We start from the raw sequence: 18,266 nt of genomic DNA, 5'->3' as shown, positions 1-18,266 counted from the left end.
CAACCATGTCTAGTGAGACCAAGATAAACTTATTGGTTCAGATGGTGTCAAGCGTGTGTGGCGGCAACGAAGTGAAAAGTACAAAGACAAGTGTGTCATGCCTATTGTCAGTCATGGTGGTGGGAGTGTCATGATCTGGGGTTGCATGAGTGCTGCCGACAACCTTTCGGCTCAAACGATTGCTCGAGTTCCTCCTTTAGATCCATGGGTGACCCTCCTGTAGACCCACAAATGTAGGGGGTGAAGATCCAATTCAGGCATTAAAGTCACCTAACAAGTAAAGCATTTGGAAAAACTATGCTTAACTCATCCAGCATTTGTTCCATTTATGTCCAGATGGAGTTTGCAGCAAAATGTATATGTTAATTAGAATTATAAGTAAACTAAAGGTACTGAACTTTATTATTAGACAGTTCTGCAGAATAGCAATTTCTGATACCAAGACGCCCTCCCACCCTAAATCTTTTTTAACTGCTGTTAATAGACCTCTTGAGGCTCTTCCCTTTAATTTCACTTTCCTTGCCGGTTCCTGCCATGAAAGTTAACCTGGAAGTATAATACTATCTTTTTCAGTAAGCCATACTGTAGGTTACTATGACTCAATTAAGCCCACCTGGCGTTGTCAGAGGCTCAGAAAACATATTGTACTGAACCAGTCGTCAACTCCAACCTCCACAAATGATAACCCGCGCCTATATACTCCTGTTGAACTGGTATCCTGGAACATAGCTGGTCACTAATACTGTCGCAAACCTTTCCGTATATAATCGATGTACCATCTGCTAGATCAAAATTTTTCTGTCTGTGCTTTTAATGCTGCCCTTTCCATGGAATTCAACCCTTTAAAAATATTTATTAGTCCTGCTTTCACTTTACTTTCAGAGGTGATCCTGGTGAGTGGAAAAGCAGATCACAGAAGATGGTGGCAGCCTGTGCTGGATGGGGGTGAGATCTTCTGGATCCAGGCAAGAGAGGTCTCCACAAGGACAAAGGTTTCTGGAGATTTCTGGAAATAAGGTCTCTCCATTTAAGGATCCCTCGGCCACCGGGGCACAATTGCAAAGGGTATTTCCGATTGTCGTGCTGGGATGCCTCAATTCTAACATGCCACTGTTGATAGAAGTGGCCAAGCCTTCAAAGCTTCGAAGAAGTTCACAACAAATTGATTTCAAATAATCCAAGAACCATCAGACACCCACAGAGCTGTTCTGCAATGCGGGCTATTTACTGGAAACAAAGATCATGGAATGGCACAGTTTCCCTCAAGGCCAATTGGACCATCACCTGCAAATGGTGGCCTTTTCTATTCTGGCCACCCCTGCATCCATCACAGGCATCCTTTTGTTTCCCCATTATCAATTCCAAGACTGGCCTTTCCAATCTAACTAACTACACATTTTAACCAGTCCATTTGTAGGTCTAGGATTGATTACTGGTTACGTTATTTTCAAGATTGCGGTTAATGTCCTGACTGCTGAAAGTTTCTCATCTTACTCAGAAGATAAAACGTTGCATTCCACAACAAAGTAGAAGTGTCATCTGCCTGTTCTAAATGCATTTCTTGATTAATAGGATTAATTTTAAAAATGACCTCTTCCACATTTCATGCATTTATATGGTTTCTCGTCAGAGCAAGCCCTCTGATGTAAATGGAGGCAACAGATCTTTTCATATTCCCTGTTTTTCACCGTGTCAGTTCTCTGTGGGAAACTAAGTCCATGGTTTTGACTGAAGCACTTCCTCATTCCATGAATTTATATGGCTTCTCCCCTGTGTGAGTTCTATGATGTGAACTCAGGTGACTTTACGACTGAAGCTCTTCCATGCATTTATATGGTTTCTCCCCAGTGTGAATTCTTTGATGTAGACTACGTCTATTGCTGTGACTGAAACTCTTCCCACATTCCATGCATTTAAATGGTTTCTCCCCAGTGTGAGTTCTTTGATGTGAACTAAGGTGACTGCTCTGACTGAAGCTCTTTCCACATTCCATGCATTTATATGGTTTCTCCCCTGTGTGAATTCTTTGATGTGAACTAAGGATACCGCTATTACTGAAGCTCTTTCTACATTCTATGCATTTATATGGTTTCTCTCCAGTGTGAGTTCTTTGATGTAAACTAAGGGAACTGCTCTGTCTGAAGCTCTTCCCACATTCCATGCATTTAAATGGTTTCTGCCCAGTGTGAGTTCTTTGATGTGAACTCAGGTGAACTCTCTGACTAAAGCTCTTTCCACAGTCCATGCATTTATATGGTTTCTCCCCTGTGTGAATTCTTTGATGCATACTAAGGTTATTGCTGTGACTGAAGCTCTTTCCACATGCCATGCATTTAAATGGTTTATCCCCAGAGTGAGTTCTTTCATGGGAAGTCAATAGAGGTCTCTGACTGAAACTCTTTCCACAGTCCATGCATTTATATGGTTTCTCCCCTGTGTGAATTCTTTGATGTGAACTCAGGTGACTACTATTACTGAAGCTCTTTCCACATTCCATGCATTTATATGGTTTCTCCCCTGTGTGAATTCTTTGATGTATACTAAGACTATTGCTGTGACTGAAGCTCTTTCCACATGCCATGCATTTAAATGGTTTCTCCCCAGTGTGAGTTCTTTGATGTAACCTAAGGGCACCACTCCAACTAAAGCTCTTTCCACATTCCATGCATGTATATGGTTTCTCTCCAGTGTGAATTCTTTGATGTGAACTCAGGTGACCACTATTACTGAAGCTCTTCCCACATTCCATGCATTTATATGGTTTCTCCCCAGTGTGAATTTTTTGATGTAAACTAAGGTTACTGCTCTGACTGAAGCTCTTCCCACATTCCATGCATTTAAATGGTTTCTCCCCAGTGTGAGTTCTTTGATGTGAACTCAGGTGAACTCTCTGACTAAAGCTCTTTCCACATTCCATGCATGTATATGGTTTCTCCCCTGTGTGAATTCTTTGATGGCAACTGAGCCCACTGCTCTGACTGAAGCTCTTTCCACATTCCATGCATTTATATGGTTCCTCCCCTGTGTGCATTCTTTGATGTGAACTCAGGTTACTACTCTGACTGAAGCTCTTTCCACATTCTATGCATTTATATGGTTTCTCCCCAGTGTGAGTTCTATGATGTAAATTAAGGTCACTGCTCTGACTGAAGCTCTTCCCACATTCCATGCATTTAAATGGTTTCTGCCCAGTGTGAGTAATTTGATGTGAACTCAGGTTAGTGCTCTCACTAAAGCTTTTTCCACATTCCATGCATGTATATGGTTTCTCCCCTGTGTGAATTCTTTGATGGCAACTGAGCCTACTGCTATTACTAAAGTTCTTTCCACATTCCATGCATTTATATGGTTTCTCCCCAGTGTGTGTTCTTTGATGGCAACTCAGGCTACTGTTTTGACTGAAGCTCTTTCCACACTCCATGCATTTATATGGTTTCTCCCCAGTGTGTGTTCTTTGATGACAACTGAGGCTACGGTTTTGACTGAAGCTCTTTCCACATTCCATGCATTTATATGGTTTTTCATTTGTGTGAATTATTTGATGGGAACTTAGGTGATTTTTCTCAAAGAAGCTCTTTCCACACTGTAGGCATTTGTACGGTCTCTCACCTCTCAGATGGTTTTCACGTGAAGTAGAATCACTGTGCATAGTGATGCTCTCTTTTTTCTTTGTACAGTATGTGGACTTTGTCAAGTCTATTTTCATATAAGATTCCTTTGAATGTTTATATGCCCAGGGAACCTTTTATCCTTCCTTTTCCCTGTTGATTTTTTCACATGATCAGAAGTGCATCAACGTCAATAGCAGGTGAAGCTGGATATTTCTTTATCTCTCTTTTTTCCCTGGCTTCCCTTCTTCCCTTTTTATCCTTTTAAATATGTAGAATATTTTTGGTGCTTCACAATTGGGGTTTTCTGTCAATGAAAGAATGGCTGGCTCCATAGGATTCCCGTTGTGCTCTTCATCCCCTGATGGAGAGAAAAAAAGAGATGAAAGAGGAGTGCAATGCGAAAGAAATACCATATTTGTTTGGATGAGTTCTAATCCCCAAGTCCAGATGAAGTGCATCCATGGATATTGAAGGGTGAAGAAATTGCAGAACCACTGTCTAATATTCTCTTGTCATCATGGGAGGTGGGTGATCAGACAAACATGTGCAGGAGAGCTGACCCTGTCCCTATCTTCAAAAGGGGGAATGAAGGGAACTGCAAACCATTCAGCCTGACATCCATCTCAGGGAAGGTTCTTGAGCAGATTACAGAATAGACACTCTGCAAGAATATTCAAAACAATGCAGTAAGAACCGAAAGCCAACATAGAAAGACTGAAGGAACTGGGCATGTTTGGCTTTGAGAAAAGGAGCCTGAGGGAAGAGACATGATTTTTTTTCCTTTTGTTTTTCAACAGGGTGGACAATTGATAGTGTGTATTGGTCTGATCTCTGTGTGGTTCATTCTTTGTTTTCTTTTGTTAAGTTCTGTCTAATTATTTTTTACCTCACTTGATCCTGATTTCAACTGGTCTTACGTAATTGGAGAACTCCTCTTCATCCTCTAATGGGATGGCTTCCAACAGAAAACAAACTGAGCTAGTACCCGCCCATCTCACTACGGACAAAACGAGCCCAAGCCAGCATTTCAAGAAGAGAAAGAAATGACTGTCAGAGTGATGGAATCTCTGGGGGTGGGTGTTCTTCTAATAATCATGGAATCATAGAGTTAGGGGCCTACAAGGCCATCCAGTCCAACCTCCTGCTCAAGGCAGGAATACCATCCAAGCAGATCTGCCAGGTGATGATCTCAGCTTCTCTTGAATGAATGCCTCCAGAGTTGGAGCACTCACCAACTCCTGAGGTGATGGGTTCCCCTGTCATACTGCTCTAACAGTTAGGATATTCAACCAAAATCTGGCTTCCTTTAACTTGAGTGACATGTAGAGGGGGGATTTGCTGCTTGGGTAACAGCCTAGCCTCCATATTATTTTATCCAAGCTTTGGGCTTTGGAGAGGACACTCCAGCTACTCCATACAGAGCACATTACCATAGTCTCTCGAGACTGAAGGATGGCTAATTGTTGCATGTCCTGCACTCTGGGATGATCGAGAACAGATCTTGCCCCTCCTCTATATGACATCCTTTCAAACATTTGAAATGTGCTATTGTATCACCCCCTCAGTCTCATTTTCTCAAGGCGAAACATGCCCAAGTCTTTCAGCCTTTCTTCATAAGGCTTGGTTTCCAGAACTCTGATCATCCTTGTCGCCCTCCTCTGAATTTGTTCCAGTTTGTCAACATCCATCTTGAAACGTGGTGTCTAGAACTGGACACAATACCAAGGTGAGGCCTAACCAGTGCTGAATAGAGGGGGGCCAGAACCTTGTAGGATTTTGAAAACTCTATTTCTATTAATGTGGCCTGAAATAGCGTTTGCCTTTTTTGTAGCCCCATCATACTGTTGGCTCATATTTAGCTTGTGATCTATGACAATTCCCAGATCTTTCTTGTGGTAGTTTTGATGAGCCAGTTATCCCCCATCTTGTAACTGTGCCATTGGTTTCTTTTTCAAAGGTGCAGGACTTTGCACTTATCCCTGTTGAATTTCATTCTGTTGCTTTCAGTCCAGTGTTCCAGAACTCATTCATCATCACCCTCTGAGTACAATTCTGTAGCCAATGGTGTATCCACCTGACACTTGATCTATCCAGCACACACCTAGTGAGCTTCCTAATCAGGAGATCATGGGCCACTTTGTCAAAAGCTTTGCTGAAGTCAATATATATTACGTCTATAGCATTCCCTCTGTCAGGGAGGGGTCCTGATCAAAAAACAAGATCAAATTAGTTTGGCAGGAATTGTTCTTGACAAATCCCTGTTGTCTTCTAGTTCTTACTGCATTGTTTTCTAGGTGCTTACACAATGACCGCTTTACGATGTGTTTCAAAATTTTGCATCGGATTGATGTCAGGCTGAGTGGCCTGTAGTTCCCAGGTTCCTCTTTTTTGACCTTTTTGAAGGTAGGGACAACATTGTCCCTCCTCCAATCCTCCGGAACCTCCCCCATTTCCCTTGATTTCAAGAAAATAATGGAGAGCGGTTCTGAAAGTTCGTCAGCCAATTCCTTCAGTACTCTCGGAAGCAGTTCATCTGGCCCTGGAGTTTTCAACCTTTTCAAGTTGGTAAGGTATTCCTTGACTATTGGTTTATCAATCTCCAGCTGCAATCCTGTCTCCCCCACTTACACTTCCAATTTGTTTGGAAGTTCATAGTCTGTTTTATGGGAAAAGATGGAACTAAAATAGGAATTGAGCACCTCTGCCTCTTCTTTTTCCTCTGTTATCATTTTTTCATCTCCATTGTGGAGCTGTGCCATGATGTCTTTTGTTTTTTGGTACTCACATATCTGAAGAATGCTTTTTTAATTGATTTTGTGTCTCTAGCTAACCTCAGCTCATTCTCAGCTTTTGCGCTCCTGATGCCATCCCTGCATTTCCTTGCTACTTGTCTGTACTCATCCTTGGTGGCTTCGCCTTCTTTCCATTTCCTGTGCATGTCTTTTTTGGTTTTCAGATCCTCACTGAGCTTTTGGTGAAGCCACACTGGCCTTTTTGCCACCTTACCCCTTTTATTCTTGTTGGAATTGTTTGTAGTTGTGCCTTTAGAATTTCTTCTTTTAAATGGCAGACTATCATGCAAAATATACTAACAGCAGGATTTCAGCACGTAAATGAACATCTCAGCCAAATAGCAGATCAGATGAAAGAGATGACACTAGAGATTAAAGATGACGAACAACAAATAACTGAAGTCAAAACAAAAACACAAGATCTTGAGGAAAAAGTGAGAAGAACATATGCTAGACTGAATCGAACTGAAGAAACATTAGAGGCAGTGCTGAAGAACAAAAAATAAAGTGACGGCAGATTAGTAATGCTAGAGATGGAGAGAGCATCAGAGATACTTAATTTTCAATATGTGCCAGAAAAGGAAGGGGAGGATCTAGAGATATTGAGTAAAGCCTTGGCTGCAGAAATAGGGATGGAAGCTGCTGACTTCCATCAATATATGGAAGCCTCTTTCAGGGTGAATTCAGCATATGAAACAGAAACAATCTCTCCAAAGAAATCCATGTGAGATTTATGAAAAAATCAATTAGAGACAAGCTTTTGAGAGCCTCACAAGATAAACAATTGATAATAGAAGACAAGAAAATTGATGTCTTAAAACAAATTCGCTGGCAAATGAGGCAGAGGAGGAAGCAATACTCCTCCTTTGCACTGTTACTTCAACAAAATGGAAGTTTTGAAAAGTGCTGACACTAGAACAGTGGTTCTTAACCTTGAGTTACTCAGGTGTTTTTGGACTGCAACTCCCAGAAGCCTTCACCCCCAGCTGTGCTGGCTGGGGTTTCTGGGAGTTGCAGTTCAAAAACACCTGAATAACCCAAGGTTAAGAACCACTGCACTAGAAGATTTATTCTTTTCAATTGACACACATAGATACAAGATAACTTCGCTGATGAAAGTGCAAGACTTTATGGGAAAAAATGAGAAGAATCTGGCAAACCAGGGAGAAAGAAAGGAGGAAGAAAAATCAGAAGAAAGACCTCAAGAGAATCACAATCAGAATCAGACAGAACCAAACAGGAAGTAGCTGAGCCATGACATATCAGAGGCATGGCGAGGAAAAAAAGAGAAAGGTAGTAACAAACAACAAGATGACTAAAAAACAAGTGAAGATTTTTTCAGTTAATATAAATGGCCTGAACTCACCTCAAAAATGGAAAAAAGACCTTTCTACAACTGCAGCAACAGAAATCTGATGTAATTTGCATTCAAGAAACCCATATGAAAAGAGCAGACCAGAAACTGTTGGAAAGTTCAAGGCTAGGAAAATTCGGACTTAAGTAAAAAGAAGAAAAATACGGCCATGTATATAAAGAAAGAACTGGAACCAAAACTATTTGCCTCAGACAACGGAAGGATATTAATGGTGGCAATCCAAAGAGAATCAACAAAAATGCTAAATATTAATATTTTTGCGCCAAATGGAAATCAAGAAAAAAATTTAAACAACTACTATTAGAATGAGCAAATAAAGATTATGACTACTATTGTGTGATTGGAGATTTTAATGCTGTTTTTGACGAAGAACTAGACAGATAAAATAACCAAAAATAGAGAGAGGAACGATCTCAAGAAATTTTCTACAATTGGCTGAAGAAGTAAATATCACAGATGCTTGGAGGATGTTTTACCCAAAGACAAGAGTTTATACTTTTTACTCTAACAGACATAATTCGTGGTCAAGAATTGATGCATGTTGGATATCAACACGCCTAAGAATTGGAGCAAATAGACATTTTACCTAACACATTTGCAGACCACAGTCCAATTTCATTGCAACTGGGTAGCAAATCAAGAGAATTTCATTGGAAGCTCAATACTTCACATTTAAGAAATACTGAGGAGAGACTTCTGGCTTGACGTCGTGACGATACAGTCCAGGGAGACAGAGCTCTGCTCCCTGGACTGTTTTTCAGCCTGCTGGGGAGCCACAAGGGGTTTAAGTCACCCCGGAGAGGTGACGAGTGAGGGGGAGATGCCTGTAGATCACGAAGATAATGGCAATTGTCTTTGTTTGATCCAGGAAACTCCCCAAACCAGCAGGAGGAAAACAAACCGCTTGCTTGCTAGCGGTTTGTCCAAGTCATCGGCTGCCGAAGAAAAACAGCACTAAGTTTTGGATATTTTTCATCGTGTTATCAACCTGGGTGAGACTATTTTTCTTCTCCTTTTATTAACTCTATCAACATTCCTGACTAAAATAACTCCTTAAAAGAAAGAAAGAAAGATTCTAAGCCATCCCCTAGCTGGTGAAAGAAGCGTCGACAGAAGAGAGGAGCGATCCGCTGCTCTGAAGGGGAGGCTAAGAAGGACAGCCAAGTCTATCCTATCCTATGGAACATTAATCTGTATTTGTTAAAAACTCTTCGAAAGCAATAGAGGGAAAATAATGGGTGTTTTTGAACCTAATATTGCAAATGGAGATCGGGAATCATCTTTCCAGGCATTAAAGAGTGGACGCAAACTCTGAAACTTTGTTATGTCTAAATGGGTGTCTAAACAGTGGAACTGGCGGTGAGCCCAGATGAAGAGCAACAGATATCTTTTATAATGACCTTGGCTTAGCTAAAACTTTTAAAGCCTGTTTTTTTCTGTTTTCCTTTTGGAGCTGCAGCTTGGATTAATTACAGATGATTACAGACAATTAACTCTTGGATTACAAATAATAAACTTGATAGCTTTCTGATCGAGCTGGATTTACAACTAAAAACTCTAGACCATCTGGTCAGATTTGGATATATATGTCGAGAACTGGACAGTGGGAATAATCTTTGAAACTTTGTTATATCAAATTGTAAAATTGTAAAGCTAATAGTTTGCTTAGAATATAGAGTTGTGATGATCAGGTATTATTGATGACCATTGAATATAAGGTATTGCTGATAAAATGATATATTGACAGTATTTGAATACCTAAAGGGTGAAAAAGATAGTGTAGTAGATCAATAGAACTTTGGAGGGTTGGTCTGATATTTGGGGGAAAATATTCATAATGAGCCTACCAAATTTATCTAAAACTGTTAAAAAAACAACCTCTCCACCATCATCTGGGGCTCCCAGTCCAGTAAAGCAAAGGTCTATTGATACAATGCTATTTCAAGGAAAATTTCAGCAAGATCTACAAGCAACACTCCAAAAGATTCAAGATACAGTTGTATCGCACAAAGAGGAGACAAAGAAAAATCAGGAAGAATCAAGAAGAAACCATGAAGAAGCCAAGCTCAACCAACAGAAACTGGAAGAGAAAATGGATAAAATCAACAAACAGATCGGGATGATGAATACACAACTCCAAGATATTCAGCAAAATACTATAAAGAACCAACAAAGAATTGGAAAATTGGAAAATAAGGCAGAACAAACAGAGAAGAGACTGGATGAACTGAAAAGAGAAAACCACAAACTTGTTCAGGCTAATAAAAATTTACAAGACTCAAGTGCAGTGATGGAGATGGAAAGAGCCTCAAACATTCTTAGATTTCAAAACATACCAGAAGATAAACAGGAGGACTTACCAGAACTGATGGCAACTATTTTGGCAGAGGCATTGGGAATTGAAAAAGAAGAGCTGGAAAGTGAGATAGACCAAACATATAGATTAAATTCAAGCTACGCGAGAAAGAATAGAATACCACGTGAAGTACATGTAAAGTTTGTGAAAAGATCGACAAGAGATGAAATACTGTGAAGGGCCAGTGAAGAACCAATACAGTACCAACAAAAGGAAATTGTGGTATTGAAACTGATACCTTGAAGAATAAGAGAGGGGAGGAAACAATATCAATTTTTGACCACTAAATTGATTAGAAAAGGAGTGAATTTCAGATGGCTGGTACCTGAAGGGATCCTGGTCAATTGGAACGCAAGAAGACACAGACTTGACTCTATCCAAAAAGCAAGAGAATTCCTTGAAAGACATATAACCTTCTTTGAAGAAGAAGCACAGGGACAAGATATAAATGAAGGAGAAAGCAGAAAGAAGAGAGAGAAAACACCAGAAGAGGAGAGTGAACTAAGTGAAGAAGAGAGTCAGAAAAAGGATACTGAACAAGATTTGAACAAAACACAAGGAGAAAAAAGGAATACTAGGGCAGTAAAACCTAAATATAAGTAAACAAGATGGAGAATGAAATTGGGATTTTCTCAGTGAACATTAACGGTTTGAACGCACCAAGAAAAAGAAATCATGTTTTTTCAAAACTACAAAAATCCAAAGCAGATATAATTTGTCTTCAAGAAACACACATCAAACAGCAGCATTACAAATATCTGACCTACCTGAAGATTGGGAAGCTCTACTACTCAGCTGCACAACAAAAGAAAAGAGGGGTAGCTTTGTATGTGAAGGAAAAGTTAAACTCTAAACATATCTATTCTGATGAAGAAGGGAGAATCTTAATGGTAGAAATAACAATAAATCAAAAAAAGGTCTTGATGATAGCAATATATGCACCTAATAGTAAACAAGAAAAATTCTATCGTAAGCTATACAAAACAATATTGGAAAAAGAATACCAAAACATTTGCATATTAGGTGACTTTAATGCAATTGTAGATGAGAGATTAGATTATAAAAATGGCAAAAAAGGGAAAAAGGGAAGGAGAAGGCTGTCAAACGTTTTCTTTCAGATGGCAGAAGAACTAGGACTACAAGATATATGGAGAGAAACAAATACTAAAAGCTCTCAATTTACCTTCTATTCAAATAGACATAAATCCTGGTCGAGTATAGATATGATCTGGCTATCCTCAGAATTAAAAACTGAAATACAGGAAATAGAAATAGAAACCAATATTTGGGCAGATCATAATCCAATGAAAATGCGGTGGAAAGGAGAGAGAAAAGACAAGACAAGATGGACTTTAAATCAGGAAATTTTGAAGGATAAAGAATTTGTGGAAAGAACTAAAAAAGAAATGGAACTCTTCTTCAAAGAGAATAAAAAAGAGGAAACATCCCTGCAGACAATCTGGGACACAGCTAAAGCATACTTCAGAAGATTGGCCATATCATATATAGCCAAGAGGAATAAAAGAAAAAACCAACAACTTATAAAACTGAAAGAAGGACTCAAAAAACTGGAGCTAGAGCTACAAAAAGAACCACAGGAAAAAACTCTTAAAAACCAGATGGAGATAGTGAAACAAATTAAACTTAATAGAATCAGAAGAATTAGCTCAACAAGTCAAAAGAGCTAAACAAAATTTCTTCGAGAATGCCAACAAACCTGGAAGATGCCTATCCTATAGATTGAAAAAAGAAAAACAAAAAAGACTGATAACGAAGCTACAAGATCAAAACGGAGACCTCCAATATAAAAAAGAGCAAATAAAAAATAACTAAAGAATATTATGCTAATCTCCATGATACTGAAGAAGTTTCTCTTGAAAAGATAGTACAATATATTAAAAAAGCAAATCTCCCTAAAGTACCAGAAAACACTAAAAATCTCCTAAATGAGAAAATAACAATGATGGAAGTAAAGGAAGCAATTAAAAAACAAAAAAAATGATAAGACTCCAGGACCAGAGGGATTACCAGCGGAATTTTATAAATCCTTCCAAGATATAATAAGCTTACCAATAAAAGAGGTCTGCAATGAAGTCCTACTAGAAGCTAAAACACCCAAGACATGGCTAGAGGCATATATCACGTTAATACCAAAAGAAGATACGGACTCCACACATATAAAAATTTTTAGACCAATATCACTGTTGAATGTGGACTATAAAATCTTTGCAGTAATTATAGCGGAAAGATTGAAAAAGTTTTAAATGGAGTTCATCCATTCAGATCAAAATGGATTTTTGCCAAAAAGACAACTAAGGTATAACCTAAGGATAATTTTGGACATATTAGAATATTAAGAGGTACATCCAGAGAAGCAAATGACATTAATCTTCTTGGATGCCCAAAAAGCCTTTGATAATGTGAACTGGCAATTTATGATATAGCAAATAAAAGCTATGGATTTTGGCAAAAATTTTACAAATGTAATTGAGACAATCTACAATGAACAAATAGCTAAAGTAATGGTAAATGGTGAACTGACAGATAATATTCATATAAAAAAAGGCACAAGACAAGGATGTCCGCTCTTTCCATTGCTATTTATATTAACTCTGGAGGTATTAAATAGGAATGTGAGGAACAACCCAGAGATTAAAGGTACCAAAATAAAGGACGAGAGCTACAAACTACAAGCATTTGCAGACGACGGTGTTTATATTGGAAGACCCACTGGAAACAACATTGAGACTACTGGACAAAATCGATGAATTTGGGAAAGTAGCAGGATTGAAGATAAATAAAGAAAAAACTAAAGTTATAGTGAAAAACTTAACAGCCAAGCAAAAAAATCAACTCTCAAAGATGTCAGATTTACAAATAGTTAAAAAAGTTAAGTACCTTGGAATATATTTAACTGCTAGATGTGTAACTATAAAAGAAGATAATTATATGAAATTACTTAACCAAATAAAAATAGACCTAGAAAAATGGAAAAACTTACAACTATCACTATTAGAAAGAATTGCAACAATCAAAATGAACATTTTGCCAAAGCTACTTTTCTTGTTCCAAACACTGCCAGTGAAAATAGAGAAGAAATATTTTGATGATCTAAACAAAGTGATATTACAATATATTTGGCAAGGGAAGAAAGCCAGAATCAAACTAAAAATGCTCCAAGAATCCAAAGAAAACGGAGGATTTGGTTTACCGGACTGGACCTTATATTACCAGTCATCTGCTCTAACTTGGCTGAAAGAATGGATTAGCCTGAAAAACAAGAGACTTCTGTATTTAGAAGGACATGATCTACAGTTGGGTTGGCATGCCTTTTTATGGTATCAGAAAGCCAAAACTCATAGGTATTTTCAAAATCATTATATTAGAAACTCCCTGTATACAATATGGGAAAAAATAAAAATGAAAAGGTACACGAAAATACCAGGATGGGTTTCATCCATAGAAGCATTTGTTCATCCCAACCTTTTGAATGTTAGAAAAATTTTGACTTATACAGATATTCTAGACAAAAATAGGAGATTAAAGCCAAAACAAGATCTTATAGACCAGGGGTTAGATGCATCGTGGTGGTCTATAATGCAAATACAATCAAGATATGAACGGGACCTAAAAATGTATGATTTTTATAAAGAACAGACAACTTTTGACCAAATAATGTTAACATCAGATGATAAACTAATTAGGAAAGTATATAAATACTTGCTAAATTGGAAAATGGAGGATGAACAGGTCAAAGAAACGATGGTTCAATGGGCAAAAATTTTTGGGTACAATATTGACTTAGAAAAATGGCAAGGGCTGTGGTCTAGAAACTATAAGATGACAATGGCAACATCTTATAAAGAGAATCTATATAAAATGTTTTATAGATGGCATTTACCTTCTGATAGATTGGCTAAGATGTATTCTAACAGGTCAAGTAAATGTTGGAAATGTCATTAAAAAACTGGAACCTATTATCACCTCTGGTGGACTTGTGATAAAGCAAAAAATTTTTGGAACAAAATGCATACATGGCTTGTTAAAATAATCAAAAACATGTAGATTTTAGGCCAGAGCTCTTTCTGTTAGGCATAATACCAGAAAGTGTTGATAGACAGAAATAATTAAAAAGATATTGGACTGCGCCGAAATGGACAGACTAATATTGAAAATCAAAGGAAAAGAAGATACAAATATTATCAAACATGGGATTTATTCTATCCATGGTTAGAAGGATGTTGTATAGATTAGGAGTGTAATGTGTGTAGTAGTTGTTTTACAAATGATTATAAGCTGTACCCTGGTGACACAATGTTAAATCAGTATGGATAGATTTATATAATAAAAAAATGTTTTTTTAAAAAAGAAATACTGAGGAAAAGGCAAAAGTGAAAATGGAGGATAGGCTGTTACCCAAGCAGCAAATCTCCCCTCTCTATGTCGCTGAAATAGTCCAATGGAAAGGCAAGAGCCAATACGACTGGTTCCAGCGAAATCGTGGGAGTTGACAGAACGACATGAACTGCCTCTGGGACTCCAGCTCCGGATTTTGCCTCCAAGTTAACTGCTGAGGTCTTTTCCATCATTGGATATAGCCACAAAGCAGTGGAGGCTTGAAATTGGAGTTTTCCTTCTCCTAGATGGGCTGCTTTCCAAGGCTGTCAAGCCCCACCTACCCGGCCTGCTCCCTAATAGCGCGGAAAGGAAGTGGGGTGGAGAGGATCCTTGATGTGTTGGAAAAGAAATGGGGGTGGCGAGGACCATGGATGGGTTGGAAAAGAAATGGGTTGGAGAGGACCCTAGAGGGGTGGAAAGGAAATGGGGTTGAGAGGACCCTGGATGCTTTGGAAAAGAAATGGGGTGGAGATGACCCTGTATGGGACGGAAAAGAAATGGGGTGGAGAGTACCCTAGAGATAGAGGAAAGGAAATGCAGTGGAGAGGACCCTGGATGAGTGTCATGAGTGCAGCCAAAGATCTGGAACCTGAAGGGTTAACTGTAGCTGAGGAATTAGAAATATAAATGCCTGAATCGCCTTCAGATTCTCCTCCCCCAGTAGACGGGTTGAGGGCCATGCTTCAGGAAAGACTTATGACAAAAAGGTCAGAGGATCGCTTGAAGGCTGCCTGCAGAAACATCCAACCAACTAGCCCTGAGTTCTGATAGGATGAAAAGGCTTCCAGCAGTTCAAGGGGCTGTTTTACTATATAAACAGCTCTCAGATGGCTCAAAATCTGTGAAAGCAACAAGTCAGACCTCTGGCTTGCATCCACGCTCCTGACAACCTTGAACCTTGTTCCCTGGACTCTTGGTTTTGGACTCTGACCCTGGACTACATTGTGTGAGTTGCTTTGGTATTTGGATATCGGCTCTGCATTCCCTGAATTCCTGGCATAGGACTGGCTTATTGTACTCTTCTGCTGTAACCCCCAGGAATGTGACAATGGGTTGGAAAAGAAATGGGGTTGAGAGGACCCTGGATGGGGTGGAAAAGAATTGGTGTGGATAGGAACCTCGTAATGACGGTGAAAGTGGAGAGTGCAAAAAATGGTCTGAAGCTGAACATCAAAAACACTAAGATCATGGCCACTGGTGCCAACACCTCATGGCAAATAGAAGGGAATGATATGGGGGCCGTGACAGATTTTGCCTTCTTGGGCTCCATGGTCCCTGCAGATGGGGACAGCAGCCACAAAATTAAAAGACACCTGCTTCTTGGGAGGAAAGCAATGACAAACCTAGACAGCATCTTAAAAAGCAGAGACATCACCTTGCTGACAAAGGTCAACGTAGTCAAAGCTATGGTTCTTCCAGTAGTGATGTATGGAAGTGGGAGCTGGACCATAAAGAAGGCTCACCACCAAGGAATTGATGCTTTTGAATTGTGGTGCTGGAGGAGGCTCTTAAGAATCCCCTGGACTGCAAAGAGAACAAAACTTTCTGTTCTGATGGAAATCAACCTTAAGTGCTCACTGGAAGGACAGATCCTGAAGCTGAGGCTTCAATCCTTTTCATGAGGCCATCTCATGAGATGACTCCCTGGAAAAGACCCTGATGTTAGGAAAGTGTGAAGGCAAGAGGAGAAGGGGACGATAGAGGATGAGATGGTTGGACAGTGTCACCGAAGCAACCAACATGAATCTGACCCAACTCCGGGAGGCAGTGGAAGACAGGAGGGCCTGGTCCAAGGGGTCACGAGGAGTTGGACACAACTTAATGACAAGAGAAGACCAAAAAAATGGGAGGATAGGAGCAAAAATCCTTGTGAGAAAAACCCTTCCAATCCTTCTTGATTGAAGCTTCCCAGATTATCCCAGAGTGCAGGACATGCAACAAGGGGCTCGAGTTAAAGGAAGCCAGATTTCGGTTGAATATCAGGAAAAACTTCCTAAGTGTTAGAGCAGCATGCCAGTGGAAGTGACCTTGGGAGTTGGTGAGTGCTCCAACAGTGGAAGCATTCAAGAAAAACTGAGATAATCGTTTAGCAGATATGCTTTGATGATAGTCCTGCCTTGAGCAGGGGGTTGGACTTGATGGCCTTCTTGTTGTTGTTTAGTTGTGAAGTCATGTCCAACTCTTTGTGACGCCATGGCCAGAGTACGCCAAGCCCTCCTGTCTTCCACTGCCTGCCGCATGGCCTTGTAGGCCCAACTCCACTAATGGTGCCATTAGCTATGGATTTAACAGAAGCAGCATAAGTATAGGGAACACATACGTACAGAAGCCCACCCGCAAATGCATACGAACTTGCTCTTGACGTGGTTTGCTAGTCATTATAAATTAACTAACATTCTGGTCTAAGCTTTACAAATACTGCATGGTATCAAGTGTACAGAGGTGCTCCTGAGGGAGGGAGGAAGGGAGGAAGGGAGGAAGGGAGGAAGGGAGGAAGGAAGGAAGGAAGGAAGGAAGGAAGGAAGGAAGGAAGGAAGGAAGGAAGGAAGGAAGGAAGGAAGGAAGGAAGGAAGGAAGGAAGGAAGGAGGGAGGGAGGGAGGGAGCACTCTCACCTGCTTTGCAAACGCTGGAGGACTCTGGAGTTGGATTCTTTCCTTTTGCGCTAGAGAAAAGCCACTGAGTGGTCAGCTCCCCTCTCAGGCCCTCCTTTAGATAACAGAAGAAGAAAGTAATCAGTAAAGAGGCTTCTTGGTCAAAGAAAAGAGCATTAAAGCTCCTTTGGTCTTTTTTACTTCTTGTGGAGGAACATCCGTCTGTCTGTCCTTTCTTCCAAGAGCCAAAAAAAAAGAGAAAAGATAATAGAAAGGCAGGGATGAAAAGAGCAGGAGGGAGAACGGAAAGAAAGAGAATGAAGGATGATCCGCCTCGGGTCTTTCGTTCCCCCTAGTGCAGGCGTGGGCAATTAATTTCTATGGGGGGGGGGCACATGAAAAATCTGAACTGTGTCGGGGGGGGGGGGGCCAAACCAACTTTACTTAAAAATAAAATGAAACAGTGATGTTATGATTGTTTTTATTTTAGACTTGTTAACCTTCACAAATACTAAAGAGGGTTTTTTTTTGCAGTATGTTAAAGATAAGCTACTGATCAACTTTAGACAAAAAGCTATAAATGGTTTTGATATTCAAAAAATATCCACGGGCCAGACAGGAGTGGCTTGCGGGCCGTATGTGGTAGGGATGAAAAGAACAAGAGGGGGAAAGGAAAGAAAGAGGACAAAGGACGAGCTGCCTCTGGTCCTCCCCCCCCCCCCCCGGGATTTCCCACAATCTTCTTCGGTCATTTCCCCTCCTCCTCCTCCCCCAGACCTGGCCCTGATCCTGGCCGCCTTCCTTGCCCCCCCCCCCCCGCTTTGCCCAAGCCATGGGGGGGGACGAGGAATCTTTCCTGGTGGGGGGGGATATCAACCCCGTCTGAATATTCTCCCTCCCCCCCCCCGCAAAAGAGGAGAGCTTGCAAAGGAGGGGGGGGGAAAAGGTGGAAGCGCTTCCCTTGCAAGCCAGAGCCTGCCATGCAAACCAAGGGAGAAACCGGTTTGTGATCCGCATTGCCCGGAGGAGACCCCCCTCCTCTCTCCTTGGGGAGTCCCTTATTCTCCTTTCCCCCCCCCCCCCCGCCTCCCCCAAGGAGGTGCAGCGGGAGGGAAGCAAGCGGGGAAACTCACGAGAGGAGT

General features: G+C 40.4%; 1 protein-coding gene across 1 annotated transcript in view; it reads right to left on the bottom strand.

Annotated features, from left to right (window-relative positions):
- Nucleotides 1-379: 379 nt before the first annotated feature.
- Nucleotides 380-18,266, bottom strand: part of LOC140703891 (uncharacterized) — a 43,392-nt gene continuing 25,505 nt past the window's right edge. The window contains 1 exon segment of the mRNA XM_078387996.1: nucleotides 380-3,562. Coding sequence (XP_078244122.1) covers nucleotides 1,742-3,562 — 1,821 coding nt within the window. The 3' untranslated portion in view covers nucleotides 380-1,741.

The sequence above is a fragment of the Pogona vitticeps genome, chromosome 2 (assembly GCF_051106095.1).
Source record: "Pogona vitticeps strain Pit_001003342236 chromosome 2, PviZW2.1, whole genome shotgun sequence".
NCBI lineage: Eukaryota > Metazoa > Chordata > Lepidosauria > Squamata > Agamidae > Pogona > Pogona vitticeps.
This window is presented reverse-complemented; position numbering and strand designations above follow the sequence as displayed.